At 45.7% G+C, this 17,597-nt stretch overlaps 2 protein-coding genes across 6 annotated transcripts in view; one reads left to right on the top strand and one right to left on the bottom strand.

Annotated features, from left to right (window-relative positions):
* Positions 1-17,597, bottom strand: part of stab1 (stabilin 1) — a 61,091-nt gene that overhangs the window by 32,990 nt on the left and 10,504 nt on the right. For all 5 annotated transcript variants that reach the window (XM_016666187.1, XM_016666189.1, XM_016666188.1 and 2 more), the window contains 26 exons: positions 16,823-16,892; positions 16,446-16,541; positions 15,811-15,924; positions 15,465-15,652; positions 14,831-14,967; positions 14,302-14,429; positions 14,037-14,113; positions 13,474-13,596; positions 8,940-9,077; positions 8,792-8,863; positions 7,191-7,304; positions 7,065-7,118; positions 5,827-5,907; positions 5,597-5,755; positions 4,878-4,940; positions 4,596-4,688; positions 3,863-3,949; positions 3,678-3,789; positions 3,328-3,514; positions 2,526-2,619; positions 2,250-2,408; positions 1,663-1,758; positions 1,446-1,541; positions 1,179-1,226; positions 739-869; positions 448-559 (listed from right to left, as the gene is read on the bottom strand). In XM_016666187.1, coding sequence (XP_016521673.1) covers positions 448-559; positions 739-869; positions 1,179-1,226; positions 1,446-1,541; positions 1,663-1,758; positions 2,250-2,408; positions 2,526-2,619; positions 3,328-3,514; positions 3,678-3,789; positions 3,863-3,949; positions 4,596-4,688; positions 4,878-4,940; positions 5,597-5,755; positions 5,827-5,907; positions 7,065-7,118; positions 7,191-7,304; positions 8,792-8,863; positions 8,940-9,077; positions 13,474-13,596; positions 14,037-14,113; positions 14,302-14,429; positions 14,831-14,967; positions 15,465-15,652; positions 15,811-15,924; positions 16,446-16,541; positions 16,823-16,892 — 2,829 coding nt within the window. The remainder of the gene's footprint in view (positions 1-447; positions 560-738; positions 870-1,178; positions 1,227-1,445; positions 1,542-1,662; positions 1,759-2,249; positions 2,409-2,525; positions 2,620-3,327; positions 3,515-3,677; positions 3,790-3,862; positions 3,950-4,595; positions 4,689-4,877; positions 4,941-5,596; positions 5,756-5,826; positions 5,908-7,064; positions 7,119-7,190; positions 7,305-8,791; positions 8,864-8,939; positions 9,078-13,473; positions 13,597-14,036; positions 14,114-14,301; positions 14,430-14,830; positions 14,968-15,464; positions 15,653-15,810; positions 15,925-16,445; positions 16,542-16,822; positions 16,893-17,597) is intronic.
* Positions 9,716-13,455, top strand: LOC103130797 (E3 ubiquitin-protein ligase TRIM39-like). Its single transcript, XM_007542298.2, has one exon. It carries the CDS (start codon positions 10,166-10,168, stop codon positions 11,549-11,551), a length of 1,386 nt encoding a protein of 461 aa, XP_007542360.1. The 5' UTR covers positions 9,716-10,165; the 3' UTR covers positions 11,552-13,455.

Here is a 17,597-nt window from a genome sequence, read left to right as displayed (position 1 = left end):
CACGAGAGGACCCAAATTTGGGTCCTCTCGTGAATGACAGGTTAAGTGATATTTCATATATGTAACATTTTTATACCAACTGAAGGTAACAGACTGTACTGTGCTATAAAAAGGCACCAGGTGGCTGGAAAATCATGCCGCCGCTTTAGTGCAGCGAACCTGAGTTATTATCAGGCAGAGACGCACTCAAGCCGCTTCGTGTTTTCTGGGTCATTATTCCAGGTAAGTCCATTCAGGCGAGTCCGTCCAGGCGAGTCCGTCTAGGCGAGTCCGTCCAGGCGAGTCCGTCCAGGCGAGTCCTTCTAGGCGAGTCCATTCAGGTGAGTCCGTCCAGGCGAGTCCGTCCAGGTGAGTCCGTCCAGGTGAGTCCGTCTAGGAGAGTCCGTCCAGGCGAGTCCGTCAGGTGAGTCGGTCCGGGTCTTGGTCCAATGACTCTCCTGTTCTTACCCCGCTGACGTTCCTGATGTCCCACTGGATGGCCGGGTCCAGAGTGGACAGGCGATGTCCCACCAGGCGGTCCAGATCCTCCAAAGAGTAAATGCCCTGGAGGATGTGGGCCCTGAAACCAGCAGAACCAGAACCAACAACCCGGGTCAGAACCTCCTTCTGTTTGGTTTGAATCACATTTAGTTGATCATTTGTATTCAGGGCTGCCTGAGGTTCATGTTTGTAATGTTCTACAGTTATAAATAAAGTTTTCAAATCGTGACCCGGGGATCAAATGAAAGTGATTCTGACCGCAGGAAGTGGGGCAGGAAGTGCCGGCTGGTCCAGAACGAGAACTCCTCTGTGGTCAGGTTCTTCAAGGCTTGCTGAGATGGAGCCAGAACGGTCAGGTTCCCGCTCAGGTCCTCCGAGTATCTGGACTTCTGCAACCAGACACGACCAAACACGACTTCAGTTTTAATCTGGACCAGAGACTTGGATCGTTTCAGTTTTAATCTGGACCAGAGACTCGGATCGGTTCAGTTTTAATCTGGACCAGAGACTTGGATCGGTTCAGTTTTAATCTGGACCAGAGACTCGGATCGGTTCAGTTTTTCCCCAAAACTAAAAGAGAGAGCAAGAAGTCTTCCTGCTGTACTGCCACCACGAGTCACAGATTTCTATCTTTATGTCTCCTTCACTTCTTCACCACAAACACACATTGAAGACAGAACAAACCTGGTCAGACCTACCTGGATCAGCTTGTAGAATCTGTATAAATTGAAGTTCATGTCCAGCTCCTAAAAAACCCCAAAGACAGTCATGGGTCAGAACCATTCCAAGAGAAACCAGACCCGAGAGAAACCAGACCCGACAGAAGCCAGACCCGAGAGAAACCAGACCCGAGAGAAACCAGACCCGACAGAAGCCAGACCCGAGAGAGACCAGACCCGAGAGAAACCAGACCCGAGAGAAACCAGACTTCAAGAAGCCTTCAACAACCCTCTGTTGCTACTTACGTCCAGGAGCGATCCGTAGCACAGCTTCCCGTCGCCGCTGTAGCCGTCCATACAGGTGCAGGTGTGAACGCCGCCTTCCTCCAGCTTACACTGGGCCTGACACACAACCAATAGGAGCCTTTAAAGGGGAAAGATTAGCCCCGCCCCCTGACAACCAATAGGCCTGAGTAAGACCAGACAGGGAAAGAGATTTCTCTCTCTCTGTGTGTGTGTGTACCAGGTTATGGCAGCCTCCATTGTTGGTCAGGCAGGGATTGATGAAGTCGCACACCTTCCCGTCTCCCATATATCCAGTTTTACAGACACATTCGCTCTGCACAGAGCAAAAGTTTATTTAAAAGGAGCTTTTTGCTTCTCCTTTGTTTTGCTTCATTACATGCCAGTCCACTAGGGGGCACTGTCATGACAGTAGCACATGTTGTGGGATTTATACAGTCCTTCATGTTGTCTGTTTGGAGATGAGCACAGCATAATAAAGTTTACCAGAATCAAAAGAGGAGTTATTTTTACTGGTTAACACTTTTCTGCAGGTAAATGTAAAACTTTTGGTTCATAAAAAACATTTATGAGATAAGTAGGAGCTGCAGAAGACTGGTGATCTCATATTTCATGCTTTTTTAATATCTAATGCATTTTTTAAATACATCAATCATAAGGGCTTCATTGTGTACAAATCTTTTACAATTGATGCTGTGGCACATAATAAATGTAACAGATCTGTGCTTTTCTTATGTTTTCTGGGATTCCTGGTCTCTACTGACAGAAAACGGACAGACGGACGAGTGGATGGGGATTTTCGCCGACCTGTCCCGGTCCAATGTGGTTGCAGGTGGCGTTGGGGCTGCAGCCGCCTCGCTCTTGCAGCTCACAATTGTTGATTTCCACGCAGACCCTCCCGTCGCCCGTCCATCCCTCGGCGCACACACACGACACGTTACCTGGAGCCACGAACACACAATCGGCCTGCGGGGCGAGAGGGACGGGTGGTCACCACACACTGACGGCGTCAACCAGACATCATAGTCTGAGCTGCTCTGCAGGAACTCTGAGGTGTGAGCGGTGCGGAGAGGCCGGCTTTACGTTGGCGTCGCAGCCGCCGCGGCTGCTCCTCAGGCAAAGGTTGATGGGAGAGCAGGAGTGGCCGTCGCCTTCATATCCGTCCCTGCAGATACACCTGGAGCAACACAGAGCAGGAGGACGGGCTGAGAAGACGCTGGTTCCACACCGGATAGACTCGGTTGGACTGGGGACTAAAGCTACAACTTTTGTTACATTTTCAGCTGCTGTGGTTCTCTTTCACACTGCACCGCGTCAAACAATTCAAACTGGTTGAAAATCCTGTTCCATGATGCCTAATCCTCATCCAATCCTTCCTCAGATGTTTTTTCTGTGGTTGACTTTTCAGATGCATTCTTCTCTGTTCCTGTGGATCCAGTCGGCTTTGGTTCGCCTTTCAGTTTGAGGGAAAATCATGAGCCTTCACTCTGTTGTGACAGTTTAACTACTAACTGCACTGAAGGCTTGTTCATTACTAATCTTCTTAGAAGCTCTCCACCCTGCAGTTCGGGAGGAGAAAGGCTCTCGTATTCCAAGCATTGCGCCGGTCAATGTAAGGATGCTTATTGGCTCCCCAAAATGGATAAAAACCTGGAAAATTGGACGCTATTCTGCTAGCATTTAGCAACAACTCATAGGCAGAGCTGAGCGCACTGCAAACACAAATAAAGTCCTGGCCGGAACGCTGTACGCTAAATAATAAAACATAACTTAATGAAGCTTCGAGGCAGATAAATTTTCCTGCAGGAACTTCAATAATCAAGGAACTCGAATCATTCGAGGAATCGTTACAGCCCTAGTCGACATAAAAATCTCAAAGCCTCACTTGTAGTTGAGGCCGGTGTGTGTGCAGTAGGCGTGGATGTGGCAGTGAATCAGCAGGCCGTCTGCGTTGCAGGGCGTGGCCGTCTTGTCGCAGTAGTCTCCGGAGAACCCGTCCGAACACGACCCCCTCCGACACACGCCGCCGCTGCCGGGCCGGTTGTCGCACAGGCCGTGGACGCAGCGACACTCTGAGGGTCAGGACACCAGAAACCACACTCTGGGTTCAGATCACCAATAAAACATCAACTTTAACTCTGACTGAAGCCGGAAAACCAAACTAATGACTTTTAAATTATTTAAATTTAATCGTTTCAGATCAAACGGCGCTCAGGAGGAAGAGGAGGAGTTAACCTTCGTCGCAGTTTTCTCCATGTTTGGACGGATCCGAGCAGATGTGACAGGCGATTCCTTTGAAACCCGGGTGACAGCTGCAGGAGCCGTTACCATGGATACCGTCGAGACACTGAGGACGGGACAAACAGCATTGATAGTCGGCCAATCAGGAGGCAGCGGCAGCTGGGCTCACCGTTCCTCACCGTTCCTTTGTCGTAGCAGGGATGCTGGAAGCCTCCGATGCACGGCTTGCAGTCCGAACCGTAGAACCCGCTGCAGCACTGCGCCACCTGCAGGCAGAGGCGGCTCAGCACAACCCTGGAACAGCATTCACTACCCCACATTGCAGCAAACACGCAAGCAAAGTCGTAAAAAACTAAATTCTCACCAACTGAGACTCGTTCAAGCATAGAACTGTTCAAAAGAATCAAACTGTTCATGAACGACACAAAACTCCCAGCAGTTTTGATCATAAAAGTAATCCTCATTTTCTTTCCATCTTCTGTTTTTCTTGAGTGACTCGTCTTTAAGCCCTTACCCATTATTATTTTTAAACACAATCCTTTTGTAAGCTAGCTGCAGCGTCACACTTTGAGCTCAAGTCGGTTGTTTACATGCAGTACCTTGCGGACCACTCGAGGCCACCAGCGGACCACCAGTGGTCCGGGAACCACAGTTTGAGACAAGGAAATAAAATGAGGATTCAACAGGCTATAACCTGAGACCTTTCAAATAAAAATGGCTGAATTACTCCTGGTTCCAGGTTTTCTATGCGACAGAAGACCGATTCCCTGGAGAATAAAGACCCTGTGATGATGACTGAGACATTCATAATTAATCTGTCGATCTGAAACGAGCTGTAGTTTCCATTTCACCAACAATCTGACCAGAAACCAGTAATATGTAAGGAGTCTGAGCTGCAGTTCCTGCTCTTACCTGCTTGGTGGCGTTGCAGTATTTGGCGCAGCCTTTGTTGTGCATTTGTAAAAAAGGAAGGTTCGCGTACTCACAGCCGATCTGATGACTCTCCTGAGAAAAACAAACAGGAAGATCTGAACAACCGTTTGAAGTGATTGGGATTACAGGAATCAGAAACTTTTAACTTATTTCCCACAACTGAAATAAGAAGAATCCTGCGTCATTTTCCAGGATTCACTGTGAAATTACTGCAGGAAGGAAACAAAAATCTGCTCCTCTATGTGAATAATGAATATTTACCATTTCCACGCTGCCTTCAGGACACTCAGTCTGGTCGAGGAAGCTGCAGTGAACACAAGGACCCTAAGAAAACAAATCAGCCTTTAGTTTCATCTGGAGATGCACCGATATGAAAACCTATTAATACCAATATATATATATAAATTACATATATACTTCTCTACTCTTAACAGTAAACAATAAAACCACGGCAGACTTTGCTGCAGCTAAACTCCTAAAATCCTTCTTCATACTCACACTGGAAGTAGATATTTAATTATCTAAAGCTTTAGATAAATAAATACACTTTATCAGGATGTACACAAAGGTTTTACAAAAGATGAGAATCTTTGTTTTCCTATTTTTCAAACTTTGAGGTTTGCCCGGCTGAAGGTGCCTGTTGTTGGGATCTTTTCTTTAGTTATGAATCAGATATCACATCAGATATTTTTAAATATCTGATGTGAGTTTTTCTCTATTGACTTGAGCTCAGATGTGAAGGAGAGTTTGGGTTTTATTGTTAATTTAACGTTTTTTCTTTTGTTGAAAAAGCAACAATGAAGGACTGAAACTGGTGCATTGTGTTTCTTTTGCCTGTATTATATTATTTAGTTTATAAATATATGCAGTAAGAATTATATTTCGGAATTTTTTTGATTGTCTCTAGTAAAAATATGTGGGAAAACCCCCACAATCCTTTGCTGCATCACCACGTTTCATGGGGTTTCCTGGCATCTCACCACGGTGATCTTGCTCTTTGTGGCGTCGCAGCGGTGCGGCAGGATGGGCAGGATGGAGGGCGGGTACAGCAGCCCGTCGATCATGTGGATGACTCCGTTGGAGGCCATGATGTTGGAGCCGGTCAGGCGGACTCCCTTCTCCCCCAGCAGGAGTTCCCCCTGCGCAGCAGCAGCACACGCCGTTCGACAAACACTCACTCAGGCTTCGCCAACCAATCAGAGGCACTCACAGTGTCAGAGGCAGAGATGGTGACCAGCTGATTGGCCATCGTCCGGACTTGAGGAAGGGCGGCCAGGTCATCTGGTGTGAGCTGCAGAGAGAAAAACGTTGCAGCATCAAGATCCCGACCCAACGTCCGGCTGGAGGCCAAAACCTTCCTCACTGACGAAGACTAGCATTGGTTTTAGCTGTTATCAATATAATGAACTACATCTTAACTGTTCGCCTGATATGTAAAAGAAAAAGGGACGCAGTTATTGTCAACACTGTGACAACTAGAGAACAAGGTCAGGGGTCTGGGGTGCCGTGGAGGCGCTGGGGTAAAACACGACCCTCTGAGGCGGCCGCCGCAGGTTCGATTCCCGGCCTGATGACCTTTGCTTCATGTCTGACCCACTTTCCTGTCTAACTACTCTCAAATAAAGGCCACCTGAGCCAAAAGAAAAAAAAGTTTGAGGATTTTTCACTCACTTTCTTCCTAAAATGTAATCATTACATGACACTGAAGGTTACAAACAAACGCTTTGTGGAGGTTGTCTATATTTTTTCAACTGAATTAGGACTATTTTGCACAGCTGAATCCAAAATTGACAACCATTTTTCTCAATCAGGTCAGGTTTTTATTCTAACTTGATTTAGAGAAATCTGATCCTCTGACTAAATGGATGACATTTTGGTGACGTTATCAGTTCATTTACATTAAAATGTTTCATCCAAAAAATGTTGTAGGTTTCAAACATAGTGTATTAATTAAATGATTTTTTGGATCTCTGTAAGTTAAGTAATAAACACTGATAAAGTTCATGTAAATTGAACATTATGTCTCCATTGTGCAAAATTGAGGGCATGAACTTCGGTTTCTTCGACCGCCTCGTATTTTCAGCAGCAGGAAAGTCTCTCTTCAGAGTCCAGCAGTAACCATGGCTGCATCCCAAACCAACATGGAACTTTCTTCAGAAAGTTGATCTGATTGAGCAAAACCAATGTGATTTTTGGATTCAGCACATCAACATCACCATAAATCAGCAGAAAAACCCCAGACAATTTTTTGGCTGTTGACAGAGTAAAATAACATTGAAAAAAAAAGAGCAGCTCCTCTGCTGTTAATTATAATAAATGCTGTTTTTACCCTAAAACAATTATGGTAATTATTCTTTTTGCTGAACCATAAAGGACTGATGGATGTGGGGGGGTGTTTACGGCGTGTTCACAGTGTTTTTACAGAGTGTCAGGAGTGTCGTTTCTTACGGCAGCCTGCGAGAAGACGTGATGTCTGAGCAGCTCCTGGAGTTTCTGCTTGGCCTGAAAGAGAAGCAGATGAGCTGCACCAGCTGATCAGGCGGTAATCTGTGCTCTCCTCCGTCTCCAGCTTACGCTGTTCAACATGTAGAGGATGCTGCCGTCTCGGGCCCGGTCCACCGCCTCATTGGTGGGGACGAACACGGTGAGCGGTCCGGGTCCGTGGAGAGGAGGGGGGGAACCGCAGTTCTGTGAATGTGAAACATGGGATTTATAAAGGTGGACTCCAGGAACATCAAAACGCCCCTCTGACCTCTGACCCATTCTTCATTAATGGAAACATAGAAATTGTAAGATTGACAAAGTTTTGCACACATATGTAAAGGAAACGCAGGTTTACAGGGTAACACTTTATATGAAGGTGTGCACAAGCCTAACATGAGACAGTCATAAATATGAAGGAGTCTTCATGTGTATGACTGTCTCATTTGGTAAATAGTGACACTTCTGATGCAAAGTTGACACTGAATTGACTTTTAATGCAACTTTTATTTACCAAATAATGCAAAGTTAACACTTTTAATGCAAATTTTAAAGCGACTTTGAGTTAAAAATGTCATTATTTACCAAATGACACTTCATGATAGCAGTCAGACATTAATGAAGGCTCCTTCATGTTCATCAGTGTTAAGTCAGTCACATCCCTTCAAATTAAGTGTTTCCCAATACAGACAAGTTAAAGATCCAGCTTCTGTTTAATAACAAAAACAAAGAAGGCACCAAATCGAGAACAGAAACTCCCGTTTACACAAATCGAATCAATTTTTTCTCACCAGATATTAAGAACACTACAGACTTTCTGCAGAACGTCCCTATGCAGCTTTTTGCTGAACTTTAACCATTTCATGCATGAATTATGATCCTCTGTGTCTGGATTTTTTCCCATTTTTTAATTTTCTTAAGGCATAAAAAAAGGTAGAAAAAATATTTTGTAAACAATTTTTTTTAGGTGATCAATTGTAATTTTCTCCGGATAGAAAGTTGTTATTTAAAAATACATCAGTAGTGTTGTTCTTTGGAGTTATCTGATGTCACAATATTTTTTTTACCTGCAAGAGTCGCTACAGCAGAAGGAGGGATCGGGTCGGATGGCGTGCTTTTTTGTCTGTCGGCCATATTGGATTTAACAAAAATAATTTCTTGCATTTGCAGCTGATGGCCAGTAGTAGTAGTGAATTTTATGATGCATTAGTGTCCACTTCAGTGGTCTGTGTGCATTTATAACATAAAAATCCACAAGAAAATGGCTTTTAGATAGCTGTCCATTGTAGTGACCACTATGCATGAAAGGGTTAAATGAGAAACAGAAGCCATTTTGACTCCAATGGCAGCACTCAGATTAAACTATGGCAAAGATTTAATCCACCAAAGCAGGAATATACTAGTACAAGAATATAACTGCAAAACCGCTGGAATACAATCATCACAATAAGGGATGAAACAATTGAAGTGCAAAACATTTTAATTTTAATTGTATTTTCTTAAATTTGACTTTATAGCTGGTGTTTAGGTATTTGTCTTCCAATAGCACATAACCACATAGTCTTATTTTCAAATTTCCTGTCAACTTTAAACATTTTCAACTCATAAACACGACGGGCCGCTGATGACGGTCCTGGCGTCGCTAACGCCAGACTAGCATGTTTTCTGGGGGAAAATGTTGGGTTTATACTCACATCAACCAGAGACAGGAAGCGGTTGAATTTCTCATCTTTCCTCAGGATCTCCCCGATCGTCTTATCAGCGAACTGGACAGAGAAGCAGAAAATGGTCCGAAACGTTTCGTTGAGAGGAAGCGCGGCAGAGCGGGGAAGCAGAACCGACCCGCTCGTCCCGGGCCGGCCCGTCAGGAAGGCTGCCTGTGATTGGCCGGTCGATGATGTGGATGACGCCGTTGGCTGCGGGCAGGTCCGCCTGGACGATGGTGAACGGCCTGCTGGGATCGCTCATCAGGATGAACTTCTGCAGAGAAACAACCCGTCTCTTCTTCAGACTGAACCAGATCTCACCAAAATAGATTATTATTCAAAACTTAGACTGATGTTTTGAAGGCATCATCTATAAATTAGTCAAAGTTTATTTATTTAGCACATTTAGAACAACCTCAGCTAACCGAAGAGCTTCACAACAATCACATCACAGGTAGATAAATGATGAAACAAAAAATAAAAGCAAGTTTGGTAAAAATAAGACAATTTTATACCAAAAAATAATAATATGAATGAACGAAAAACCAAAACATATTTAAATTTAGCTGCAACGATTTCCAAAAAATTCACATCGGTGAAGTACTAACATCCTCCTTTTTTATTTTTATTTTCTTAATTGTGAGGATTTAACATCAGAATATTTAATCTAAAAAAAAAAGAAAAAAAATAAATATTGCTTTGGTTCTCTTTCCAGTTTCCTGCCTGATTATTTCTGGGTTTGTTATTGCCATGTAGGCTTTCTATGAACAGTTCCTGTGTTTTTATTATTACCCACAGCAATATTAATTATATACTTATGTTATATACATGATTTAAATTTATTTGAGGGCAGCGTTTTAGTGCTTGATTCTATGCAGAAGGTTTGACATGAAATGTTGAAGTGAACTGAACATTTCTGCCTCTCTGAACCGGATCCAACAGGCCTGAGGTCAAAGGTCAGCCTCACAGAATAGGGAGTGGCTAAAGGCGAAAGGTTTGATTCTGAGCAGCTGTAAATATCTTCTCAGAGGAGCTTGACTTGACACACCTGCTGTCGTAAACATGCCCAGAGACAGGAAATGATGCATGCATTGAAGCCCCGCCCACTTTCCGTCAGGGTGACAAACAGAAAGCAATTTTCCTTTCTTGCTTCTGACTGAAGTAGAACTTCAAGAAAACAGCTGAAAGATTCATATCAACGGCATAAACTGGAGACGGGGACGCGGGGAACTCTGACATACTGGATTTGAACTCCTTCAACCTGAAAAGCTACAACCTGGGAGAGCTCAGGTCAAAGTGAAAGTAACTCTCGCCTTCCCTACAGAGGAGCCTGCTTCGTCTTCAGCCGCATTCAGAGACAACATGTCCTCCAGGCCTGAGGAGGATCTGTCCTGCCCCATCTGCCAGGACATCTTTAAGGACCCGGTGGTCCTGACCTGCAGCCACAGCTTCTGCAGAGCCTGCCTGCAGACCTGGTGGAGGGGGAAGAAAACGCAGGAGTGTCCCGTCTGCAAAAGGAAGTCGTCCCGCAGCGACCCGCCTCGCAACCTGTCTTTAAAGAACCTGTGTGAGTCCTTCACGGCCACACGGCTGTCAGAGCATCTCTGCACTCTGCACTCTGAGAAGCTCAAGATCTTCTGCCTGGACCACCAGGAGCCGGTGTGCATCATCTGTCGGGACTCCAGGATCCACAACGAGCACCGGTTCCGGCCCGTGGACGAGGCGGCGCAGGAGTACCGGGAGGAGCTGCAGAAGATCCTGAAGCCTCTGCAGGACAAGCTGGCCGTCCTGCAGGACGCCAAAGCGGACGGGGACCAAACCCTGAAGTTCATCAAGCTGCAGAGCCAACAGACCGAGAAGCAGATCAGGGAGCAGTTTCAGAAGCTGCACCAGTTCCTGCAGCAGGAAGAGACGGCAAAGGTCGCCGCTCTGCAGCAGGAAGAAGCGAAGAAGAGTGGGGTGATGAAGGAGAAGGTGGCGGCTCTGAGCAGAGAGATCGCGGCTCTGTCAGCCACCATCACAGCTGCGCAGGCGGAGCTGAAGGCTGCAGACGTCTCCTTCCTGAAGAACTACCAGGAAACGGTGAGGAGGGTCCAGCAGCGCCCCCTTCAGGACGACCCGCAGCCCGTCCCCGGAGCGCTGATCGACGTGGTCCAACACCTGGGCAACCTGCCCTTCAACATCTGGAACAGCATGAAGCGGGTCGTGCACTACAGCCCCGTGGTTCTGGACCCGAACACGGCGGACCCGGAGCTCCTCCTGTCCAGCGACCTGAGCAGCGTCCGGTCCGGAGACCGGAAGCAGCTGCCCAGGAACCCGGAGAGGACCCGGTTCTCCTGCTCCGTCCTCGGATCGCGGGGCTTCACCACGGGGACGCACGGCTGGAGTGTGGACGTCGGGGAGAACCAGGACTGGGAGCTGGGCGTGCTGGGGGACGACGTCCAGCTGGGCGGAGCCCCGGCGGCGCAGCTGTGGAGGATCTCCTTCTGCCACGGGAAGCTCACCGCGTTCTCCGGATCAGAACCGGAGACGGAGCTGCCGTTGAAGGCACCGGTGAAGAAGATTGGCGTCCATCTGGACGTGGACAGGGGGAGGCTGTCCTTCTGCGACCGCGGCACCAACGCCAACATACACACCTTCACACACAGCTTCAGCGCCACGCTGTTCCCCTACATTTACACCGAGGACCCGGTGCCGGTCCGGCTCCTCCCAGCCAGCATCTCGGTGAGCGTCAACAAAAACACCTGAGAAGATCCACAGGTTCGACAGAAGGTTTATGTCAGCGTTCACACACAGTTTACCATCTCTGAGCTGAAACTCCCTCATTCTACTGGAGACATTTTGTCCATTTTTGATTTTCAACAGGGGTGCACCGATTTATCGGCACCAATTTCCTTCATTTTAGGAGGTCAGTGATCAGCTGACACTTTCATGTGAAGCTGATCCCATTCGCCGATCTTTTCTACCTCAGCAAAGATCTAAAAATCATCTGCGTTCTCTTCTGCTCTGCAGTGAGAGGTTTGACCCCGCCCACCAGGTCATGTTTAAAGTTAACAATAGTCGCCTCATTCCTAGCAACTCAGCAACTTTAGCGACATTTCAGATAAAAAAGTTAGAATCTGTCAAAGTCTGAATTGGCAGGTCAGGCTTTTTAAAGATCAGCGATCGGCCAGGAACTGCAATCGGTGCACCCCTAATTTAAAAAAAAAAAAATTATAAAATCTCTAGAAAACAAGCAACTTGCTGGTCTTTAGGTGCAAAATATGAAGGTGGGATGACAGAAAAAATGTTTTCTAATCATCCGAATTCGGGGTGGGCAATATGGACTTAAAGTTTTATCAAGATATTTTGTAAAACATTTGTGATATTGATGAAAGTGAGGATAAAAACTATTTAATTCTCCTTTTTTAGTTAACTGTGTGTTGGTAATTATAACCCCACAAACACAAATACTGCGCTTTAAAAACGCTCCCATTTGTTATACGCTTCTTTAGGAGAGCTCCACGCGATAACTGCATTTTCAAATTTATTGGTATTTATTGATGCTTTTAATAAACAAACAGTGGAGAAAATAGTTAAACTGACAATCCTGACAGTAAGGACAGTTTTGGGTGGTTTTAAGCATCATTAACTGGAATTTAGTGACAACGATAAATCAAAATTCTTATAAGAAATTTATCACGATAAATGATAAACGATACGATAATGTCGACCCTTGAGTTTGAATCAAAACTTTATACCGAACATCTGAATCAGCAATAAGAAAACTGTCTGAAACATGAAAATGTTTCTTTAATTTTCTTTGTCTTTCCAGCATTACAGATCTCTGTTTCCTCCAACCTTCTCAGTGAGCGATCCGAAAGTTGTTTTTATCAGGTTCTGGGTTCTGACAGACATTCGGGTCCAGTTCAGATAAAGGTGGTTCTGTTAAGGGACTCAGATCTGACAGAAACATTTTGGATTTTTTTATCAGATGTTTTTTTAACTGCAGAGGTTCAAATAATTACATTATGAAGATTATAAACCTGCAGGAAACATACCAAGAAGTTGTGCAATGTGCTTTCATCTTTTTTAATGAATGTGAATGAATATTCAGTATAAGGTTTTATTTAGTTCAGTTTTACTTTGAGGTGTGATTTTAGATAAAAAGCTAAATACTGAAGTTACTTGTCTTGATTTTAAAAATGAGGAAATAACGTCTGAATGAAAATTATAATCTGTTGAGCTTTAATTGTCATTTTCCCTGACTAATGTGAAATTATGTTACTGGATATAAAAATTATGAAAATCTTCTGTTTTGGGAGGCGGTGAAAAAAGACAAACCTATTTATTCATTTATGTAAACAAAATAATTGACCTCTAATAATTTGCTATAAAATGAAATGTTTTTATAAAAGGTGATGAAATAATTTAAAAACTTTTATTTTTTAACAAATTTTCATTTATCAGCTAATTTTAATGTTGGGATGAATAAAAATCTAATAAATTTTATCGGCTTCATGTTTCTTCATTTAATATATTAATTTTTTTCTTACATCTTAATCTTAATAATCTCCCAGCAGCTTTGAATCGTGATCTATCGCTGACAAATCGATCAGCTTCCTGGCTCTAGAAAGGTACTGAGAAGGAAGAATGACCCGGTTCTGGTTCTGGAGGAATCGACTGGTCACCTTGTTGGCTTTGACTCTCAGCTTTCCTCCGCCGTAGAGGCTGAAGTCTCGGCCCTCCAGGTCCCGGTAGAGGTGCTGACCCAGGATCAGGTGGTTCCTGCACACCGCCTCCTCATTAATGCCCTGCAGACGGAGCAGATCGGGTTCAGCCACACGGGCCTCGACAGCAGAACCCACCCACAGAACCCACTTTAACAGATAAAACTCTTTAAATGTAGGATTATAATCTGAATCGATCAGCTATAAACGGATCTTTTCTCAACGTTAAGCTGCATGCTGAGCTCAGAGATGTTAAAATAAGGATTTCTGTGGTTCTGATCAGGTTCTGGACCTAATTTATCGTATAAACATCACCGTTAGTCGTTGCTCGGTGATAAATGAGCCAAAATTATCTAAAGAAAGTTCAAACTAACGAGGTTCTGAGCTCAGATCCAGACCCGGATTTTCATCTCAACAAATCTAGTTGAGTTTTGACAAAGTCCAACCTGTGAAACGGGTCACAGTGAACATGTCCTTGTGACCCGGTTCTGACAGAATCAACCTGAACAGGAAGCTGGACCCACACTCAGAGGTTCTTTGAGGAGCGGGAAGAAAGCAGTGAAGGGTCCAGAGTGACTCAGAACCATGGGACATCCTCCCCCTGTATAAACAGAAACAACAGCTTCACAGCAGAACCAGCAGCAGCAGGCGGGTCCGAAAACCCAGATCCTTCACCCAGGAAGAAGACAATCAATCAGAGGAGGAGGAGAGCCGACCCGTCACCATGGAAACTGAAGCAGAGGCCCGGTTTCATGCTTTACCTCCTGAGTGGAGTTTTCTTTATTTTACCGAACAAGGCGATGGCTCCGGTCAGGTTCTCCCTCTGGTTCCCTCTCTGGTTCAGCTCCATGAGGCTCACCATCAGGTTACCGTAGCAACGGTGTCCATCACCAATGAACCCCGGCTCGCACAGACATCTGCAGCAGAAGGATGAAGGTCAGTGCTGCTGTTCTCACTCTGGGCTCTAGAGGGCGACCAAGTTCCTCTCCCTGGGTTCAGCGACAGTTATGGTTCTGGAGAAACAATACACCGCTCACTTTTCAAAACAAAACAAAACAAAACAAAACAGGAATGACTTCAATGAGGTCATTTTTAAACAGAGATTCAAGCTGAAAACATCAAGTGTTCAGAAAGCTTTGAATTTTATTACATGAACTAAATAATAAGGTTTAGGTGAGGTTAAAGTAACTGAAACGCACTTTGATTTATAAAGTTAAGTTCAATGAAATTAGTTACTCTATGAGTTAATTTACTGTTTCTGGTTAGAGTCCAAGCTGGATCCCTGGAGGGAGGAAGGAATGAGACCGAGCCATCTGACCTGGGATTCCCATCCAGCTCCGTCTGGCAGGTCGCCGTGGGGTCGCAGGTCACATCTGTGCAGGCAGAGACCAGCCGGCAGCCGTGCTCAGCGCTGCCTCCTACAGGCGACATGCCCAACATGCACTCACAGCTGGACTGAGACACAAGAAAACAGGAGAATTAAAACAGCGGCTGAGAGGCTAAAGTTTTCCTCTAGAGCCGGCTGAAGGGTTCCCTCAGATCTGTCTCTGGGGTTCTCTCAGAACCGAATCTGGGTTTTCCAGAGCCAGCTCAGGGTGTCCTCAGAACCGGATTTGGGCTTTCTCAGATCCGGCTCCAATTTCCCTGAGATCTAGCTCCAGATTCCTTCAGCTCCGGCTCCGGGTTCCCTCAGATCCGAGTTTCCTCAGACCCAGGTTCCCTCAGACCCAGGTTTCCTCAGACCTGGGTTTCCTCAGACCCAGGTTTCCTCAGACCCGGGTTTCCTCAGACCTGGGTTTCCTCAGACCTGGGTTTCCTCAGACCTGGGTTTCCTCAGACCTGGGTTTCCTCAGACCTGGGTTTCCCCAGACTCGGGTTTCCTCAGATCAAACTTTCCTCAGATCCGAGTATAATCAGATCCGGGTATAATCAGACCCGGGTTTCCTCCTCACCTCGTCAGGTCCTTTGAAGACGCAGACGGTGGAGTTGGTGGGACAGCCTCCGTTGTTGACCAGGCAGGGGTTCTTGGGGATGCAGATCTTCCCGTCTCCGTCGTAGCCGGGTTTGCAGGTGCATCTGATGTTGCTGGCCTCCTTGGAGCACTGGGCGTTGGTGTCGCAGTCTCTCTGGGAGCAGGCGGCTGAGGACACAAGCAGCTCAGCTCAGCCAGAGCTGACCTAAAGGCAGAGGTGACCTAATGGCATCTCTGCCTTTAGGTCACCCAGACTAAACAACAAAAGCTCCCCTTTGAGAATCTTCTTGCTCTGCGAAGGTTTCACAGTCTGAGGCGCGCCTCACCTAGACACCTGTTGTCCTTCATCTTCCTGTATCCAGGCAAGCAGTCACAGTCGGCATCTTCTGCTTCTCCTTTGCAGTAGGAGTAGGAGCTGCACCTCCGGCACCCTCTGCTCACTACCGACACACACAGCAGGGATGGAAAAGCTGCCAGCAACTCCTGCCTCAAAGCTGCACTTTTTAACTTTTACTAACAATATATTTTTATAGAAGTCGCTACAGTTTGACAGATAATCTATGAAACATATAAATCTCCTCTGTGCTTACTAGAAACAACCAATCAGAGCCAGGTTTCAGGTCTTAGCGCTGTTAATCACAATCTCATGTGGAGCTGCTCACCCCATCACCCCCCTGTCAGCAGATCCTGTTGTGAATCCTCAGGCTAGTTAGCATAGCCACCGATGACAGCAGATCAACGGTTTTCCTGTAACGGTAAGCTGCTTCTCCGCCATTGGCACATTTACCAGCAAATACATGAGGATGATTGACAGCACTAAGACCCTCTTTATGGCTCTGATTGGTTGTTTTCAATAAGCAATAAATCAGCTAATAAATTAAAACCAGCTCAATAATTAGGCCGCCACCTGATGATGACATCATCACCTGCAGCCCAGCCTGAAGCAGTGTTAACGCCTCACCTTGGTCACAGCGCCTCCCAGTGTACGGAGGCTGACACCAGCACTGCCCATCACCGTCGGGGCCCTTGTTGCACACTCCGTTGACGCAGTCACATTCTGGACACACACAAAGTCCTCAGAGTCAGGCTGCAGCTCGTTCTCTCTTCAGCCACTAAAGCACAGGATGCAGAACTGAAAACATTAAACTGGATCGATGTTATTTAGCAGAGGAGCTGGTCCTGATCTGAGGAAGGAATCAGGATGCTACAGACAGCTGCGTCTCATCCAGCTAGCTGCTCAGCCGGTCATGATGTTCTGCTGATGAACCATCATTTCATTCAGGTGTGTTGAACCAGAGAGAGAAGAGAAACCTGGACACAACGAGACAGAGCGCCTACCTTTATCACAATTCTTCCCAAATGCATTCGGATTCTTACACTCCTGACAGGCAAAGCCAGAGAAACCCTCCTGCAGAAAGAAACAAACATTTTTATTCTATTATTTATAAAAACACAGAAACTGCTGACAGCTTCCCTCTGGAACGAACATATCTGGGTTCAATAAAGTGAATGTAGTTGTAGTTGAGGGCTGATGTGTCAGCTTTCTAAATGGCTATCAGGGGTTTCTGCTCAGATTCTCCATTAAACCTAAATATCTCAGAGAATGGGATCAACACCGGAGCAGACAGATGAGCCGCCGCTCTGGTCCGGTCCTGAGTTTAAAGGGGCAGTATTATGTAAAATCAACTTTTTTCAGCTTCACGTCATGTTATAATTTTATTCCCTCATGAAAAACAAACCCGGAGTCTTCCTTTGGTTATTTTATTCAGCTGTGAGAAATACTTAATCTCCATGGCAACCATTCAGCTGTGTAAAATACCTGGGTGGACCTAGCTCCGCCTTCGAGGCGTAGATTCTCTCCCACTCAGCTCCTTCAGACTCGCCAGCAACAATTAGCAAACATCTGGTGGAACTGCTGAGCTCATTATAGAAGCTACATGTCAGAGCAACGCTGGTAAAACTGCTGTTAAAGGGTTAATAGAGGAGCCATGTTGGCATGGCTTCCTGAAGGCGGAGCTTCAGAAAGGGCAGGGGTTTTTAAAGAGACAGAGGCCCAATTTCAAGGCATTAAATCTGGAAATAAAATTTATTTTCAATCATATTTTATATATAT

This window comes from Poecilia formosa, unplaced genomic scaffold, assembly GCF_000485575.1.
Source record: "Poecilia formosa unplaced genomic scaffold, Poecilia_formosa-5.1.2 Scaffold677, whole genome shotgun sequence".
Lineage (NCBI taxonomy): Eukaryota > Metazoa > Chordata > Actinopteri > Cyprinodontiformes > Poeciliidae > Poecilia > Poecilia formosa.
This window is presented reverse-complemented; position numbering and strand designations above follow the sequence as displayed.

Coding starts and splice junctions, on each gene's coding strand:
- LOC103130797 (XM_007542298.2), top strand. CDS start 10,166: ATGTCCTCCAGGCCTGAGGAGGATCTGTCCTGCCCCATCTGCCAGGAC.